At 57.5% G+C, this 17394-nt stretch overlaps 1 protein-coding gene across 1 annotated transcript in view; it reads right to left on the reverse strand.

Annotated features, from left to right (window-relative positions):
- LOC117641457 overlaps positions 1-16738 on the reverse strand; it is a 56495-nt gene extending 39757 nt beyond the window's left edge. The window contains exons 1-2 of the mRNA XM_034378794.1: positions 16549-16738; positions 7699-7833 (exon numbers count right to left, since the gene is read on the reverse strand). Of these exons, the coding sequence (XP_034234685.1) occupies positions 7699-7747 (49 nt within the window). The 5' untranslated portion in view covers positions 7748-7833; positions 16549-16738. The remainder of the gene's footprint in view (positions 1-7698; positions 7834-16548) is intronic.
- Positions 16739-17394: the final 656 nt, after the last annotated feature.

Raw genomic sequence — 17394 nt, forward strand, 5'->3', positions numbered from 1 at the left:
TCAGGTTGGGTTCAAATGGCGCCGCAGAAACGGATCCACAATCAAAGCGAACAGGCACGCGTGCACGCGCGCGCGGCGCATCTGGCTGGACGCGGGCGGCGATGCCCTTCCCTTCCCGGTCCTGATGAATGCGTTGACGGCGAGGTAGGTGGCCGCCGGCGCTCCGCTACCCTCCGCGGCGAGTCCTCCCCTGCTGCGGCGCCGGATACGGCCACGGCCTACGGCGCGGCCCGTGCACGGCAAGCCCTCGGCCTGCCTCGGCAGGGTCGCGGGGCAGCAGGATACGGGCAAGGCGAGCGCGACGGGACAGCGGCGTTACGCCTGTCGCCGGCATGGCGTGTATCCGCCGCGTCGGCCGCGACCCCGACCGCCCCGAACGGCCTTTACTTTTCGGAGACGTCAGGGCAAAGGGAAGTGCAGCAGTGGAGTGACCCGTCGCTCTATGTCTCTCGCACCTGTAAGGGACGCCCTGAGTGCGAGAGGGACAGAGCGGTGAAAACGACTCTCGGAATCAGTCTGCTGGTGCACGTCGGGTTCACGCGCCGCCGGGACGCTAGTCTAGTCTAGCCTGGCGCGGAGCAAGCCATAGCGTAAGCCGGCCGCGGGCGCAGCCACGCAGCCAGGCAGCGCGCGTGCATGACGGCGGCTCCTCACATTTTTAAAAGCGGCGGACGACAGGGGGAGCGGCAGGGCCACGGCGCCTGCAGCCCTGTCAGCGTCAAGCCGCCGTGTCTCTGATTAGCAGTGCCGTGCCACCATTATTTCGGTCCACCCGCATCAGGGGCCGCCATCGCCATCAACACACCGGCATCGGAGAAGACGGCTCCACTCCGCCGCCCCACGCTCCACGGCCACGGGTCCAGGACGCGACAGGACTCGCCCTTGGCGCGGACCTCAACGAAAACACGTGGGCATTCCCTCTGGCCGCGCTGTCTGTCTCTCTCGCACCCCTTCGCCCGCTTCGCCCGGCCCGAGGAGTGCGAGGGAGATGGAGCGACTGCATTGCCGGGCAGCGCGGCGCATCGGCCCTCTAGGCACGCGGGGCTGCGGCGCATCACGGCGTCGCTCCATTAGCGCTGACGGGCCGGGCGGCGCGTGCGACCCCCACGACGACGCGGCCCCACGACGCGGCCCGGAGCGCCGCGGAGCACACAAAGAAGGCCCCCGCGGCACGCGCAGTGCACAGTCAGCACCACAACAAAGCGGCGGAACGACGGGATGGATGCATCGGGCTGCGGGGCACGGCCAGCCACGGCCGGGGACATAAAAATGGTGCGGAGGACACATCGAGCATGGGCTGGGGGTTGGGGGCGTGGCGAGGGGCGCTATCCTTGCCCTGTTTCTGAGGATGTCTGTCTAGCGGCCGCCCCGTCCCGCGTCGTCGACAACCACTGTGTGTGAGTGAGACAGCCTTAGTCCTGAAAATGCTTCCGGCAGGGAAATGCACTCGGGCCGAAGAAATGCTTTGGGCAGATAAATGCTCTCGGGCAGAATAAAGGGGTGCCTGGCTCGTAAGCGGGGCCAGCAGGGTGCAACACAGCGAGGTGGGTGGGTCCCGGGTAGCGGCAAAAGGTCGAGGTTCACCGCCACTGCGCGGCCTGCCGGCGCCGCTAGCCGCTTGCCACTCGCCGCAGCCCTCGTCGTAATCCCCGGCTTATCGGCGCAACGCGGCAGGGCCGCGCGCCACGCTCGGCGTGATCCCTTTAAGAGTATCGCTGGCCGGCCCTTGAACTGATTGAATCCGTGCTTGCATGCCTAAGTGCCTCGGGGCCCTCTAGGGCCTTCCCTTCCCTTCCCCCGTGTGCCTCTTGGCGCCAAACACGGCGCCCTTCCGAGCCGCCGCGCCGTGCTGCGCTCTGGCGGCGGGCAGCGGCAGCTCTCAACAGCGGACATACTCCCGGCCGCGAGGCACGGCGGCGTCGCGGCCCAGCGCGGGGTAGCGCCAATGTCATGGGCACGCGCGTGTGCAAGGGCAGTACGGCATAGCGCTCCAGTCGAGAGGCCCCGCGAGGGGGCGCGGCACCATGGCGATGGCGGCGCGTAGGGTGTCTGAGACGAACTGGGACACGGAGAAGGGGGGCTGCATGGCGGGGGCTGCATGGCGCACCAAGGCACCGTGTCACTCCAGGAAGACGAGCGATGGGGAAGGCGATACCATCACTCTAAAAAAAATTATGAAATTTCATATCCAAAGGAGTCTAAAATTTCATAATCACGTTCTAAACCTCAATTTTTATAACCTTCGTATAAAATTTAAGATCGTGTTATGAAACCTAAGATTTGGGTTATGGATTTTAAGATTAACTGGTTATAAACTTTTAGAACAGAGTGACTTATAACTCTGGTTCTTAAAATCTAGATTTTCGCTTTGAAAGTTTATAACGCTAGCCGATTTTAGAGCAAGGTTCTGAAATTTTTAACCGTTTAGTCCTGCTGCCTAGTCCTTTATTCATGGTTAAATTAATAAAGAGGTGAAGTTTTCATTTTTATCGGCATGTGTTAACATTTTCCGAACCGCTAAGGTAGGAGTCCTAGGGGCGGTCTACAAACTGAAAAACGTACATTTTATGCACTAACTGGAGCCAGCACGCTTTTGCTAGCGTATGCCTACTACTTTTTTGGCTGAGCGATAGCGAAGCCTGTTACTCCATTGGGGTTGAAAAGTTTTTCCTGTCTGTCTGTACGTCTGTCTGTCTGTCTGTCTGTGTGTCCGCACTACTCCTCCTGAACGGCTCGGCCGATCTCGGTGAGATTTTGCACACTTTTTGGGCATGTCCTTGGCTCGGCACACGCGAAATTTCACTATCCTAGCTCAACTGGTTCAGTTTTTATAGCCGAAAAACACCTAAAAAACGGCGAAAAATCGAGTTTTCTGCAGACAGATCACTTCTGCCTTGAAGAAGGGAGGTCTGGGGGGCTCAGCCCCGACAAGTTGAAAAGTTACAAGGGATCTAGAATGGGGGGGGTCGGGGGGGGCCCCCCAGCATGCATGTAGTTACAAGTAGCCGTCGATGGACAAGCCATTGCCTGCCGAAGGCAGGCTAGCGCCGCAGGCCAAGGTAGGTACGCCAGGCGCGGTTTGGAGGAACAGGCAGCGAGACATCGCGAAGCCTGTTACGACAAGACGCGGTCTGGCGTAAACCTACCTTGTAGTGCATACAGTTTTACATTAAGAGAGGTATGGAGAGCTGTCTGCTTCAGTTCGCGTGTACATGGCAGATGCACTAGTTAGTGCATGCTTGGCGGGCATGCGCTTGTTGGAGCGTACTTGCAGGCATGCTCCATTTAATGCATGTTCAAAATTTGTGTGTAGTTTTTCCCAAAGAGGCTGCAAATCGCGTCCCTTGCAATGCCTGACCGGCCACCGTCCTCCGGGCCGAGCCGAGCCGAGCCGAGCCGAGCCGCCCCGAGCCGGCCGAGCCGAGCCGCCCCGAGCCGAGTCGGCGCTGCTTCCACGGAAAATCACCGCTCGCCGGCCTGCCGGCCGAAGCCGAAGCTACCTGTCCCCGGGCGGGGGGTCGCGTAATCCCTCGGCCGCACGGGATTTCGGCGACACTGCGTCACTTTTAGTGTGTCTTTGTCTCCAGTGCTGTGCACATCGTATCCAGTTCGCGTCCGCGTCACCGCAAGTTCGCGTCATCAATTTTGTTTCGCTATGTACCGTTAGTGCGCGTAGTGCGTAGAGTGCAGTTAAAGTGTTGCTTGTGGTGCCGAACAGCCACCACTCGTGTTCAAGAGTTACAAGCTATTTTGGCGCCCCTCGGAAAAAGGACGTGTTTTCGCCAAAAGCGGGTTACTGAGTGCTGTTATTCCATCTTCTTAACTGTAGGGACGGGCGATGAACGTGGGGTGGCGTATTATGTCATTCGCTTCTCCTCTTTCATCCTCGTCCCCAAAGTAGTTTCTGCGTGTCGACCGATTTCCCTAAAGTGCATCTGGATCTTATGCACTGCTGCGCCTCTGACTGTTAAAAGCGTCGACTGCACTACAGTACAATGCTTATTTCCGTTGCCAGCTGCAACGATTTGCGACAATACTGAGTGTGAAAAAAATCATAGCTTTCTGAGATTTCATCATTTGTAACATATTCATTAAGAAAAGGGGTAAAGGTTTTTTTTTATTATTTTTTTTTATTTATACATTTTGTGGGCAGTAATGAAACTATTATCATGTTTCATATATTGGTTGTAGAGATTCAGAACCAAATGTGAATTTTCAAAAACCCAAATTTATTCTACAAAATTAATAAACTAGTTCTTACATTTCATAAACCACTTCTGAAAGTTTAGAACAGCAAGTTATGAAAATTTTAAAAACTTTTTTGGGTATGAAATTTAAAATCCTTGTTCTACAAATAAATTCAAATCCGATTATGAAATTTTAAAAAGCATTTTTTTTAGAGTGATGCGATGCGTGGCACTGCCAGCCTGCCAGGGGCGGGGCAGCACACCCTCGTCCCTCGCGCGAGACTACACCAGGCGGGGGCGGCCCCGCAGAGCCCCCGGGCGAACCACCTTCCACCTCCACCCCAGCAGCGCAAAGAGTGGGACGCGGACGCGGACGCAGCGTTGTAAAATAAATTAGAAACCGTTGTGGCGGCGTTTGCCTGCGCCCCCGGCCCCGGGGGCGGCTGTTCCGAGGCCCCGCGCCCGTCGCTGTCCCTCCCCGCCCCCGGGCTGCGTCATCTGGACCGGCTCTGCCACGCCCCTCGCCGCCCCCGCGCCGCCCCCAAGGGCATTGCGCGCCGCCGCCACCACTCCACCTGAGGCAGCTGCGGGGGCGGTGGGGGCGGTGGGGGCGGCCGCGTGCGCCCGTCGCCATGGTAACTCCCTAGACACGGCGCGCGGCACGGGGCACGGGGCACGGCCACGACGCCTCGCCTAAGTTGCCTTTCGCCGGCAATGCCAATGTTGCCCCAACAACCAGTTCAACTCGGCGGACGGGACGGCGTTGGCTCGCGGGCCCGGCAGCGCTCCGGCCACGAGTGGAGGAGACGCAGCGTCCAGTCTGCAGGCCGCAGGCAGGCGATGGGTAGCGTACCGGTGGCAGAGAGAGTCCCGAATGCGGTTGACTCCCCAGGGAGGTCCACTTTCGGCCGCACCCGCTGGGCGCGCTGCGCTGATGTTGCTGTTGCGGATTGATTAAGTGCCTCTGCTCCTCCCTCTCTGCGGGTGGCGATGCTCGCCGGAGGGTAATTGGACTAGTAATTAACTTCTCCCCAAGTGCAAAGCGCGAAGCGCCTCCAGGAAGGGACCCGGAACTCCAGGTGCGTGCGCCAGACAGCCAACAGCCAGACAGCCAACAGCCAGACAGCCGTTCGTTCAGGGCCAATTCCGGCTCGGCGGGGCGCCGGGGCGGCGGCACTGCCAATAGCGCAGGCCGCATTATTCACAGTCGCACTCGATCCATCACCGGACTTGTCACGGCCGGAAACGCGCGCCGCGACTATCTGCAGCATTTCCAGAAAGAAGGGGTCGCGGCATATCGCGGCAAGGAAAAGGCGTTGGGCGGGGCGGGTCTCTGCGTGACCAGCCTCGCTACAGGCATTCGCGACATAAATTAAATGTCAGCTTACACTTAGTTTGGTTGGACCGCCGCCGCCCTCCTGGCACGCACGGCCGGGAAGCGCAGTGGCGGCAGGGGCAGCGGCGCACCCGCCCAGAAAACCACCCTCCAGCACAAGCAGAGACGGCGATCTTTTTTCGAGGTGGGCGGCCGGCGGGCGGCCTGGTTTGGCTGGCGCCGCGTTCGTCGTGTGGTCTCGCCAATGGTGTACTTCGGCACGTGACGGCGCGGGGCGGGGCGGGGCTGGGCGGGGCGGGGGCGGGCGGGGGCAAAAAAGCAAAGCACGGCAGGAGGGCCCTTTGGGAGGCCTCCATAAAGGAGGAGGGCGTGACGCTGTGACGCTATGGTGGTGTGTGGTTCCGCTTTTCCGCCCTGTCTCGTCATCGCTTTTCAGGCGTCCGCAGACCTTTATTTGACATCAGCAACACGCGTCAGTTTCGGAGCAATGTCGATCAAAGCGACAGAATTCTTCTCTCCCGAATTTCGGCGCGTATTCCTTTATTCTCGGCGCTGTTTCCCCTCGGTTGAACTGGTTGCAACCCCTCCCGGGGGCCGCATCCCTCACTGCAGCGCCGACACGGCCGGCACTCTGCAGGGCGGGGTGTGGCGGAGTGGCGGCGGGGCGGCGGGGCCTGGGGGCTGTTTGTGCAGCACCACGAAAAATGTAGGGATGGGCGTCACGACGTTTGCCGTGATCCAGACACACGGCCCCGCCGCCCGCCCCCCCCCTGCCGCCCCCCGTACTGCGTACGGACGCGTGGCGCTGCGTGCGCTGCGTGGGGGCGGAGGGGCGCGGAGGGGCGCGGAGGGGCGCACAGGGGATCGAAACGCAATCAGGCGAGCATGCGGCACGGGCCGGCAGATCCCTGGATAAACAGAAAGAAATGCGAAATACGCGCGGCAACAACGGGACAACGGCCCCGCCGCCCGCGCGGTAGGCGGCCCGCCGACACGGCTGCAGCCGCATCGCCTACCCGCCGTTACCATTACCATTACGGGCTAGACCACACACGGGCTCCCGCACTCCGCGCATTTGTTCGCGGAACTCCAAGAGGGTCGTACTCAGAGGAAGTTGCAACGACCTTGACGGAGTTCTAATTGGTCTCCAAAGCCGGGTCGGGCGCCGTGCTACGCGCGCTGTGCGGTGGGCCCGGCGGGGTGCGCGAGCCTAGCCGCCTACTTGCAGCCCTACACTCACTCGGGGTGGGCCTCGCGGGCCTGGCGGCCCTGTGCTAACGAAACCGTCGGAGTAATGAGGAAATCTTTGCTCAAGGAAGTGCTCGAGCGGAGTGCTCTGCCCTGGCGGGGAGGGCGGGCGAATCGGAGGGCTCTGTCGGTTTATTCAAGGCCCTCGCGTCCTCGTTCACGTGCCGCGCGCCGCACCCCGGCACAAGTGGCGGGCCGGTTTCAATAAATGCCGGATAATGAAGCCAGTACGATTCCTTCCGCCCCTGCAGGGGCTGCTCTGCCTCTCTCGCACCGATACGAACCTTCCACCAGTGTGAGAGAGAGGGGCGTCCCGCTCGGAGCCGGCCTACTGCCCCTCGAGGGTGCACCGGGAAGCCCCGCCCCTCTTGAATAACTTGCAGCAAAGGACTCCATCGAGTGCACCGACAGCGCCTCGTCGTCGTCGTCCCCTACACTGCCGCCGCGAGCAGTGACGCGGCGACTTCAAAGAGCAGCGTCCGAGCTGCTGCTTAGCCACTCCGAAGAGTCACTTCGCCGCTCTGTCTCTCTCGCACGCCCACGGGCCGCCCCTGGAGTGCGACAGAGATAGAGCGACGCTTTTCGGTGTCTGCCTCCGCTCCGCGTGGAATGGAAACCAATTCCCCGCGACATCCATCCGCCATGCAGAGCGATGCAGAGCGAGGAAGAGCAGAAGAAACCGAGAGGAATAAAACCAAGGGTCGTCGGCGTGAGGGGAGCGATCCGATCCCGATACCGTCTTCCCTGTCGATGCGATGCATGCCGTGACGGCGGACCAGACGGCCCCGGGCCATGCGAGGCATGGAAAGGTCGGCCTGGCTGGCGCCGAGGGCCAAGGGCGCTGTCCTGCAAGAGCCGCCTGCCGCCTGCAACCTGCGACCTGCGACCTACGACCTGCAACCTGCACGGCGCTGCACCTCGGCTTACCTTTCCCGGCGTGAAGCTCCCCTCCGTCGAGGTCTACCCCGGCAGGCATGCGAAACGTCCGACGCCCGGGCTCAGCGACGATGGCGGCCTAGCCGTTGTCCTTAAGCTCCGCCATGACGGGCATCAGGCCTGCACCTGCAACACACCAAGCGTCAGTTACCCACAACGGGAGGCCGATGCGCGCGGTTTCGGCGCGATCATAAACTGTCCTGCACTGTCCACTGTTTCCGCGGGGAACGGCGAGCGCAAGCCACATTTAGCCTCGTGCCGGGGAGCTGGGTCGAGCTGGGGGGCAGCAGCTCTGCTGGAACTAACGCCCTCGGCGGCCAGTGGACCCTACAGCCCCGGGGGGCGCGGGGCAGAGGCGGAGGAGGGAGCTGGCGGGCAGGCAGCCCCTGCCGGCCGGCGGCCTGCATCCCCCCCCTGACACTGCCAAAGGCGCAAGGCGCTACGCGAAAGGCTTGGCGGCACGGAAAGGCCGAAGGGCCAAACGTCCGCGGCGGCGCCACTCGCCACTCAGGGCGTTCATGGCGACCTTCGGTGCCCTCCACCGCCAGCACTCCGCCCCGGCCGTCAAGCCGCCCGTGATTAGCGCGGCCGGCCCGGCCGTTAGCGGTGCAGTCGCGGAACGCGACCCGGCCGCGTGTTTCGGCTGTTTGGTGTTTTCACAACAAGGGCCGCGGGGCGCCGGCACCTGCGTGGGACCACACGGGGGACCGAAATACCGCGGCCCGGCCGCCCAGAGCGTCGTCGAGCATCGAGCCGAGACACGGCACGGCAAGGCGCGGCACGGCACGGCAAGGCACGGCAAGGCACGGCAAGGCACGGCAAGGCACGGCACGGCCCCTCCAGGAGCACGGGGACCGCGGCCACCGCCAGAGTCCGCAGAAACGGTGCCAAGCCGGATAACGCCCTCGGGGAGAATGAAGGGGAAGAGAGAGAGGCGGGGAGCGATGACGTGGCAGAGAGAAAAAGAGAGAGGAGGGGAGGGGTGACGTCTACGGACGGGCAGCGTGCGAGGCGGCACTGCGCCACCGCGAAGGCACTAGGCATGGCCTCGTCCAGGATGGCCGGATGGCAGGGTTGTTAACGCTAACTTAGCGACTAGCGTTGCTAACTTAGCGCGCTAACGCTAATTTAGCGATTAGCGTTAGGCGCTAAACATTCTGGGAGGCGTTAGCTTTAGCGTTAGTACGCTAACATGCCCCTTAGCGATTTAGCGGTGCTAACGCTAATTCGGCTCTTGCAACCGGTCAAAGCCTACATGATTCTTGCCGAGATTCCCGCACTTTTCTCCCCTCTGGGCGAGCTCCCCGGGGCCGGGCGGGTGTATTCCCCGTATTCCCCCTCTCCGCTCGCCTACACTACAAATCCAAAGGTCAGACTTTACGCCTCTGGAGAGGCGAGACAAAAAGTCTCGCCACATTTTGGCGATACTTTCATGTCTCGCCACAATATGGTCAGATTCAAATGTCTCGCCAATTTATGGCGAGACTTTTTTGTCTCGCCAAAATATGACCCAAAATTATTGAATAGGGTAGGCAATGCATGGATTCATGGCAAAATAGATAAACTACTGCATTATTCACAAAATTCATAAGAAAACATTTCTGATCACCACTGATAGTTGTTTGACCCACTGGGGACTCTCAAGAGTAACGCTGTTTGTTTCGCTTATAAACCAAGAGGTGCGTCTTCACATAACAGGGCCGCTCACATTCAGTTTCATTGAAATCAGATTGTACTCACAATAATCACAGTAGCACTGTGGCTATGAAGAAATTTGCAGGCAGGTTGAGAGTTGATTCATCCAACAAAGATTGTGTACAAACATGTAGCTGTGAGTACTGTACAACTTGGTCCAGAGCACAGATGGTGTAGACTGTTGATGAACTAAACATTTTGACAATTATCCTTTTCCACACGCAGTTTGACAATAGCTCGAACGATAAAAAGACATCTTCGCGAACAGATAACCCAGTTGGCAACAGTCGTCATCGCTCCAAACTAGAAAAAACTTAATTTTATTGATGCAAAGTCGGGAGGAAAACATGATAACCAGCGGCCATTTCCTCAGGTTACTTTTGTTTACGAGATGTGAGGATGTGACTGCGAATACTGGTTTGGTCATGCGTATAATTTCCCAACCCGAATCTGAATCTAAATCGTCACGCCCATAACTGCCCATAACCTCTTCTGTCCAAAAACAAAAACATAGCCTCTAAAATGGCTGCCAGCCTCTGAGCGATTGTTTGACTTGCAACGATATAATTTAGTTTTTCCTAGTTTCGAGCAATGACGACTGTTGCCAACTGGGTTATCTGTTTGCGAAGATGTCTTTTAATCGTTCGAGCTATTGTCAAACTGCGTGTGAAAAAGGAGAACTGTCAAAATGTTAAGTTCATCAACAGTCTGCACCATCTGTTCTCTGGGCTAAGTTGTACAGTACTCAAAGCTACATGTTTGTAGACAATCTTTATTGGATGAATCAACTCTCAACCTGCCTGCAAATTTCTTCATAGCCACAGTGCTACTGTGATTATTGTGAGTACAATCTGATTTCAATGAAACTGAATGTGAGCGGCCCTGTTATGTGAAGACGCACCTCTTGGTTTATGAGCGAAACAAACAGCGTTACTCTTGAGAGTCCCCAGTGGGTCAAACAACTATCAGTGGTGATCAGAAATGATTTCTCGTGAATTTTGTGAATAATGCAGTAGTTTATGTATTTTGCTATGAATCCATGCATTGCCTACCCTATTTAAATAATTTTGGGCCATATTTTGGCGAGACAAAAAAGTCTCGCCATAAATTGGCGAGACATTTGAATCTGACCATATTGTGGCGAGACATGAAAGTATCGCCAAAATGTGGCGAGACTTTTTGTCTCGCCACATTTTGGCGTAATGTCTTTCCATTCAGTTTGCAGTGTACCCGGCGTCGTGTTTCAGCTTCGGCGTGTTAGAACTGAATACAAGTTCAAATATTTAAAAAATAAATGAAAACATAAGTTGTTTATTTGAGTACTAAGACTGATTAAACTGTGCCATTGCTTATTAATTGTTTTATTTGCCTGCCTTTAAGGCCTGAGAAAGTTAACTGGCGTTAGCATCGCTAAATAGCGTTAGGGCTGCTAAATCGCTTATTAGCGTTAGGGCCGCTAATTCGCTAATTAGCGTTAGCGCGCTAAAACTTCTCTTAGCGGCAGATTTAGCGCGCTAAATTTTTCGAACAGCGCTAATAGCGTTAGCGTTAGCGCGCTAAATTTTCAAATTAGCGTTAACAACCCTGCCGGATGGCCTCTGCGATCACTACCAGCCATATGCGTAAGTCCACGTCGAGCGCGCGAATACTGTCTTCCGTTTCAGTAGGGCACGCACAACGCAGCCCGCACTGCGCCACACACACACACACACACACACACACACTGCAAGGTAGCGCCGACGTCGCGCTGAGAACGCATTAGGGACATTCCACGTGAATCCAACGGGGGTTTGGAATCGAGGTGCTCGGATTTCGACCTAAGTGGTATCAATCGATTCGGTATCGGCCCCTGACTCACCATGTAAATTTTTTTGAAAAAATTTTGAACGGTTTAGTTTTTGCACCAGTTTTATGGTTTTAAAAGTTTTAAAATAGTAAAAACAAAAATTTTTTTTCAAAATTTTTTTCAGGTGTTCTTTAGGGTTTAGGAATGAGGGAAAAGCATTAAAAGATGTTTGAGATCCATCTGGGAGGTTTTAAGGGTAGTGAAACCGGTGAATTTTGGTGAAAATTTGACAAATTTCACTGTTCTGAAAATACGTCATCATGGATTTTGGCCAAACTTTTTTTTTTCTTTTCCTCTACTATTGGTGCATACTCCCTTAAGAGGGTTTGGATGGCCCGCCACAATTTTTTCTTCTGGAGCCTATAACATGTCTAATTGCGGCATATTTTCCCCTTTAATTGACTGTTTTTTTGTCGTTTCTCTCATGCGCTTACTTGGTCGATCATGCAGATCACTCAAAGTAAGGATATCAGGGCCCAACACAACTCCTGATAGCTAGCTCCTCTATATGCAGACTTTTAGGGACCCATGCAATTATTATCATAGTTACTTTACACAAATTTATTTTATTTTGAGCACTTTTTCACTCATAGATCTCGACTAACCTGAGACACGGAGTTTCGAAGGGGACTTTATGTAGTACAGCACATGTTTCAACTTGATTACTCTTTCCATTAAGAATTTCTGAATCTTGCCATCCTTAAATAGTGAGTTGTCACTAAACTTTTGTCCACTTCAAAACTCCATGTCTCAGGTTAGTCGAGATCTATGAGTTAAAATGTGCTCAAAATAAAATAAATTTGTGTAAAGTAACTATGATAATGATTGCATGGGTCCCTAAAAGTCTGCATATAGAGGAGCTAGCTATCAGAAGTTGTGTTGGGCCCTGATATCCTTACTTTGAGTGATCTGCATGGTCGACCAAGTAAGCGCATGAGAGAAACGACAAAAAACAGTCAATTAAAGGGGAAAATATGCCGCAATTAGACATGTTATAGGCTCCAGAAGAAAAAATTGTGGCGGGCCATCCAAACCCTCTTAAGGGAGTATGCACCAATAGTAGAGGAAAAGAAAAAAAAAGTTTGGCCAAAATCCATGATGACGTATTTTCAGAACAGTGAAATTTGTCAAATTTTCACCAAAATTCACCGGTTTTACTACCCTTAAAACCTCCCAGATGGATCTCAAACATCTTTTAATGCTTTTCCCTCATTCCTAAACCCTAAAGAACACCTAAAAAAAATTTTGAAAAAAAATTTTTGTTTTTACTATTTTAAAACTTTTAAAACCATAAAACTGGTGCAAAAACTAAACCGTTCAAAATTTTTTCAAAAAAATTTACATGGTGAGTCAGGGGCCGATACCGAATCGATTGATACCACTTAGGTCGAAATCCGAGGACCTCGATTCCAAACCGTCGTTGGATTCACGTGGAATGTCCCATTATGGCGTTGGTGCCCGTCGACGAAATGACCGCCGCAGAACCCCTAACTTGAAACTTGGAGGTGCGCGTCGTGGAGGTGCGGCGGGCCGGCCCACCTCGGCGGCACACTCTGCGTCGTGCGCCAGAGACGCGCCGCGCGCAGCGAAAGTGTTTTTGTATGCCGCGCGGCGACGCACGCCAAGGCACGCCAAGGCACGCCGCCGCACGCGCGTGACCACGGCGTCGAGGGCCGACGCGCTCCCGGCACCTTCGTGCGCCTTCGTGCACTTGGTGTCGTGCGGAAGCAGGCAGCCACTTTGCCATGAAGCCGGGCTGACGCCACGCCACGGGCCGCTAAGTGGTATTCGATTTCAGCTCAGTTCGTCGTAAATTTCGATCTGCCAATATATTCCCCCAACGAAATCAACGCTTTTATTTATAGCTAAGTTTTTTTTTATTTTTTTGGCCGGGACGTACCAGGGTCCATTTAGTCTCAGCAAACACGGTAGAGGGCTGAGCGTGTCCGGGGAAGGACCAGGAAGGACTCGGGGTGAAGGGCCAGGGCGTAGGGCATATAGGGCCCAGCCCAGCCCAGGGCAGAGGGCTTACGTCAGGGATTGGGCCGGCCGGCGTCCAGGCCGGAATGGCCCTATGCTCTCCAGCCCTGCTCGCAGCCCTGCTCCCAGCCCGGCCGGAGGGCGGAGGGCTATTCGCGGAGGGCATCCCGGCTGCCCTTTGCCGTGTAGGAAAACAACCGCAAATGCGTTTCTTACCCTGCGAGGGCAGGGGGAACACTGTTAAAATTCGGGGGTGCAACGTTACTGAACGCGGAAGCCGACGAGCAATTCATTTTTCGTCGAGGAAGGTGACAAACAGCCAAATAATGTCACGTGCACGTCAGGAGAGACATTTTTAGCAGTGAAGGCGAGGGAGCGGCAGCGGCTCGTCCATCACGTCGCCCTGCCGGCCGGCGACACATGCCGCCGTGGACGCCGTGGACGTCGTGGACTTCACCCCCACCAGGTCCGACGGCCAGGCAGGCAGGCAGGCAGGCAGCCAGGCAGCCAGGCAGACAGGCACCCACCTCGCAGGCATCCGGGGCGCGCAGGAATGGTAATCCAAATTCCGCTGCTTGGCGGGATGACTCTACTCGTCCTGCAGCAGCGCGGCTGGAGTGTACAGTGTACCGTGCCAAGGCCCACCGACCCTGCGGCGTGGTCGTTTCGGTCGTTCGCGGCTCGGCCCTCCGCGTCCACGTCGACAAGTCCGTCGTCGCGGTGGAGGGCTGCCTCGTCGGTCGTCGGCGTGCTCGCGGCGGTCGGCGTCCGCAGAGGACGGCGGCAGTGGCGGCTGCGCCACGGTTCGGAGCCCGTCGGGCACTGCGCGGGGGGCGTGGCGAGGCGGGGCGGCCGGACTGCACCTCGCCGTGCGTGCGCCGGGCCCGCCGCGTGCGCGTGTGGGTGTGCCGCCCCACTCCGCCCCGCCCCGCCCAGCCCCTTCCCGCGGCGCCTGCGCGATTAGGGGCGTCGCGGGGGTGACGTCATCGGGCAGCGCGCTGTCTGAGAGGCCGGGGCGGCTGAGACGTTGTAGGCCCGGAGAAAACTGCGGAAAACCTGCTCGGCTCCGTGTAATCCACGCCGCTCCGGTTCACAGCGCTCAGCGACGAGCAGAGCGGCCCCGCAGAGCCAGGCAGAGCACCCTCGCTGGCTGGGCCGTGCCGAGTCGAGCCGCAGTGACATCTCAGCCAAGCCCTACCCCCGCAATGAGCTGTGCCCGTGACTCTAGAGCGCTGGAGCCCTAGAGTTGACTGGAAGGACTCTCTTGCCACCACAGCGGCACCAGGCTGGGCTCGAGCCAGGGCCCAGCCCCACAGAGCCGTCTCGTTGGAAGGCTGCACCACGAACCATGGCACTGCGGCGCGTTCCTTGAGGATTGCTATTTTCCTCTTTAGGGATTGTAAAACAGTGATAGCCTCCTGCATTACCCTGCCTCATGATTGCCATTTACAAAACTTCAGACAGATGAGCCGAGCCAGCCATTGACCCGAAATGATAGTCATCTTTCGTCTGCCGAAACTTTTCTCCCCCACCCCGCTTTCTTAAATTCTGTTTTTCTCTGATTTTGCTCCGACGCAGAAAATGAAGTTGAGATAAGGCCTCAAGAAGGCCGGCGGCTTGCCGGCGGCGCTTCCCAAAATCTTGGCCAACGAGAAATTAGCGGGGCACTCGCCCGGAAGGGCAGAAGGGAGAAGGGCTGAGAAGGGGCGGGGGCTTCCTGCACGACCTCGTGCACGGCCCGGATCCAGCCGGCTTGTTTCTCGCTACTGGTGGGGCGGGCTGATCGTGCAAGTTTTCAAGGGGCACTTGGCGTTACATACAACACAATGGCGGAATCGTCTCCCGGAGACAGAAAGCTCGAAGCGAAATCGGCTGGACGCGTATTTTCCGGATGAGTTTTATCTGTGCGCGCAGACCGGCGGTTGAGTGAGCACCGGAACGTCAACACAAAGTACAGCACGTGTGTGTGTTTGTGTGTGAGTGTGTGGCTGGGCGGGGTGACTGGTGACCCCCTGGAGAGTCCGCACTGCCTGCTGGCTCGGCCTGCTGGGGGTCCTGGACTTTATCGCCCTGATACGCTTCGGCGTGCCTTTCCCCTGGAACCCCCACTCCACCCCCGACCCCTACCCCTTTAGCTTCGCGTCGCTAACCCCGGTCGTGAACCCCACCCCCTGGTTGTTGTTGGCGAGGAAGGGCGGGCAAAGGCCGCAACGTCCATACGCGGCGTCGTCAACGCCGTGCCGTCCCTCCCGGACGGCTGCAGGGGGCCGACCCGTCGAGGCGCACCTCGGCATGTAGTAGTACTGCAGCGTTTACATTGCGGCCTAACCGGTGGGGCGTGGCGTGGCCACGCGTGGCGGCAACAGGCATCTATTATCCCGACACGCCTCGCGCGCGCTGTCATTTGGCAACCAGCTTGCACTCTGCGAGCTGCGGGGTCAAAGTGACCACCGTGCACACCTCATATGCAAAATCACGCAGCCCTGGTCCCAAAGCTTGCTTTGAAATGAAAGAAATGACCTGCGTGCACCTTGTACACGCTGCCCTGGTCCCGAATCTTACTTCAAAACAACACTGTCCTTTCGCCCATGCAGACGGAATAAAATAGTGCCATCGTCCTTTTGGCGTCGTAGACGGGATAAAAGGGTGCCCTGATCAAATTACACTGTGTCCAGTCGTGCCCTCGTTCGTTTGACAGCTCAAACTAACGAACAAGGGTCGTATGAGACCGGAAGTAGAAACGTAAAGAGCAGAAAACCAGAGAGGAGGGGGACTTAATTTTGACTGTGGGGCGGCGATAATTTTTGAGTCGCGTGTCGGAGAAGGCTGAGAACCGTTGTTTTAGCCGCTTGGCCCAGAAAAGAGTGGCTTTTCCGTTGCGTATCTTGGCAGCTTCCATTCCATCACAACGAATAACGATGAAACCCAGCCCGAACCGAAGTAAAGATGGTAAGAATTCCGTGAGGCGCGATCTAGCGGACAGCCCCCCTCCCCCTCCCCCTACCCTGCGCCCACTCGCGCGTCCTCGACCATCCGAGTGTGGGAATGAAAACACGGGGTGGTTTGGACCTGGTAGTCATTTCGCTTGCGCGAAAATGAAGACGAAAACGGGGAGGCAGAACGAGTGTCGGCCAAAGAGTCGAACAGAGGAAACAGCTAGCGAGAAGCAGGCGGCCAAGGAGTGACCAATGACCACAATGGGCGCCTCGGCCACCACGGCCCGCACCCAGGCCCCTTGTCACCACACTGGAGGCGCCAAACGGCGACACGCGGCCCTCCAGGAAGCTCCTCGAGAGCGAGGGGATGAAAGACATACTCACATGGATCACGGCGACGGCCAGCCTCGGGGACACATCGGGCTCTCGCGCGGGGCGACTCCTAACCTCACTTCGAGACTCGAAGGACGGGGCTGACGGGGTCCTTGCGTCCGCCAGTCGTCGCCAAGGTGGTCGTCGCCGATGACGAGTCCGCAAGTCGCGTTGACAGCGAGGCCCGCGCGTTGCTCGCACCGTCGTCGGGGCGCGGGCGGCCGCGAGGCGGGGCGCGGCGCGTCTTTTTCTCGACAGGGGAAAACTCGTCCGCTGCGCTTAGCTGCGCTGCCACAACATGGACGGGGCGCGCGGGGCGGGACGGGCTGGCCACGGCGCACCACGGGGGCTGCGTCCGGGGGCGCGTTCGAACGCGCGGCCTCCCCGTCGCGGCCGCCGAGGCCGTGCGGCAGGCGAGACGGACGCGCCGCCACCCCGGACGCGGCCCCCGCGCATCGACCCGGGAGCCCGGGGGTGGACGGGCGGTGCCGCCGCCCCCCGGCAGAGGGCAGCACCGCGCTGGCAGGCCCATTCCGAGAGTCGTTCTCGTCGCTGTCTCTCTCTCGCGCACCCGAACGGGGCGCCCCGCGAGTGCGGAAGAGACAGAGCGACGAAAACGGCTTTCGGAATCGGTTTGCAGGGGCAGGGCTCCGCTACGGGCGTCACGACGTAGCCACGACGTCATTGGGGCGTCGAGCGGCGCCGCGCCAATTTCAAAGCGGCGGCAAGTGCATCTTGCTGGGAAGCGCGTGGGAAGGGTGCAGGAGATGATGCTTCAGTGTCGGAATAGGGTTGCCAACCTCAGCCCACTGGGCACTGTGTGGTCTTTGCCCTCTAGAGGTGATGTCTGCAGGCAAC

The sequence above is a fragment of the Thrips palmi genome, unplaced genomic scaffold (genome assembly GCF_012932325.1).
Source record: "Thrips palmi isolate BJ-2018 unplaced genomic scaffold, TpBJ-2018v1 HiC_scaffold_15, whole genome shotgun sequence".
Taxonomy (NCBI): Eukaryota; Metazoa; Arthropoda; class Insecta; order Thysanoptera; family Thripidae; genus Thrips; species Thrips palmi.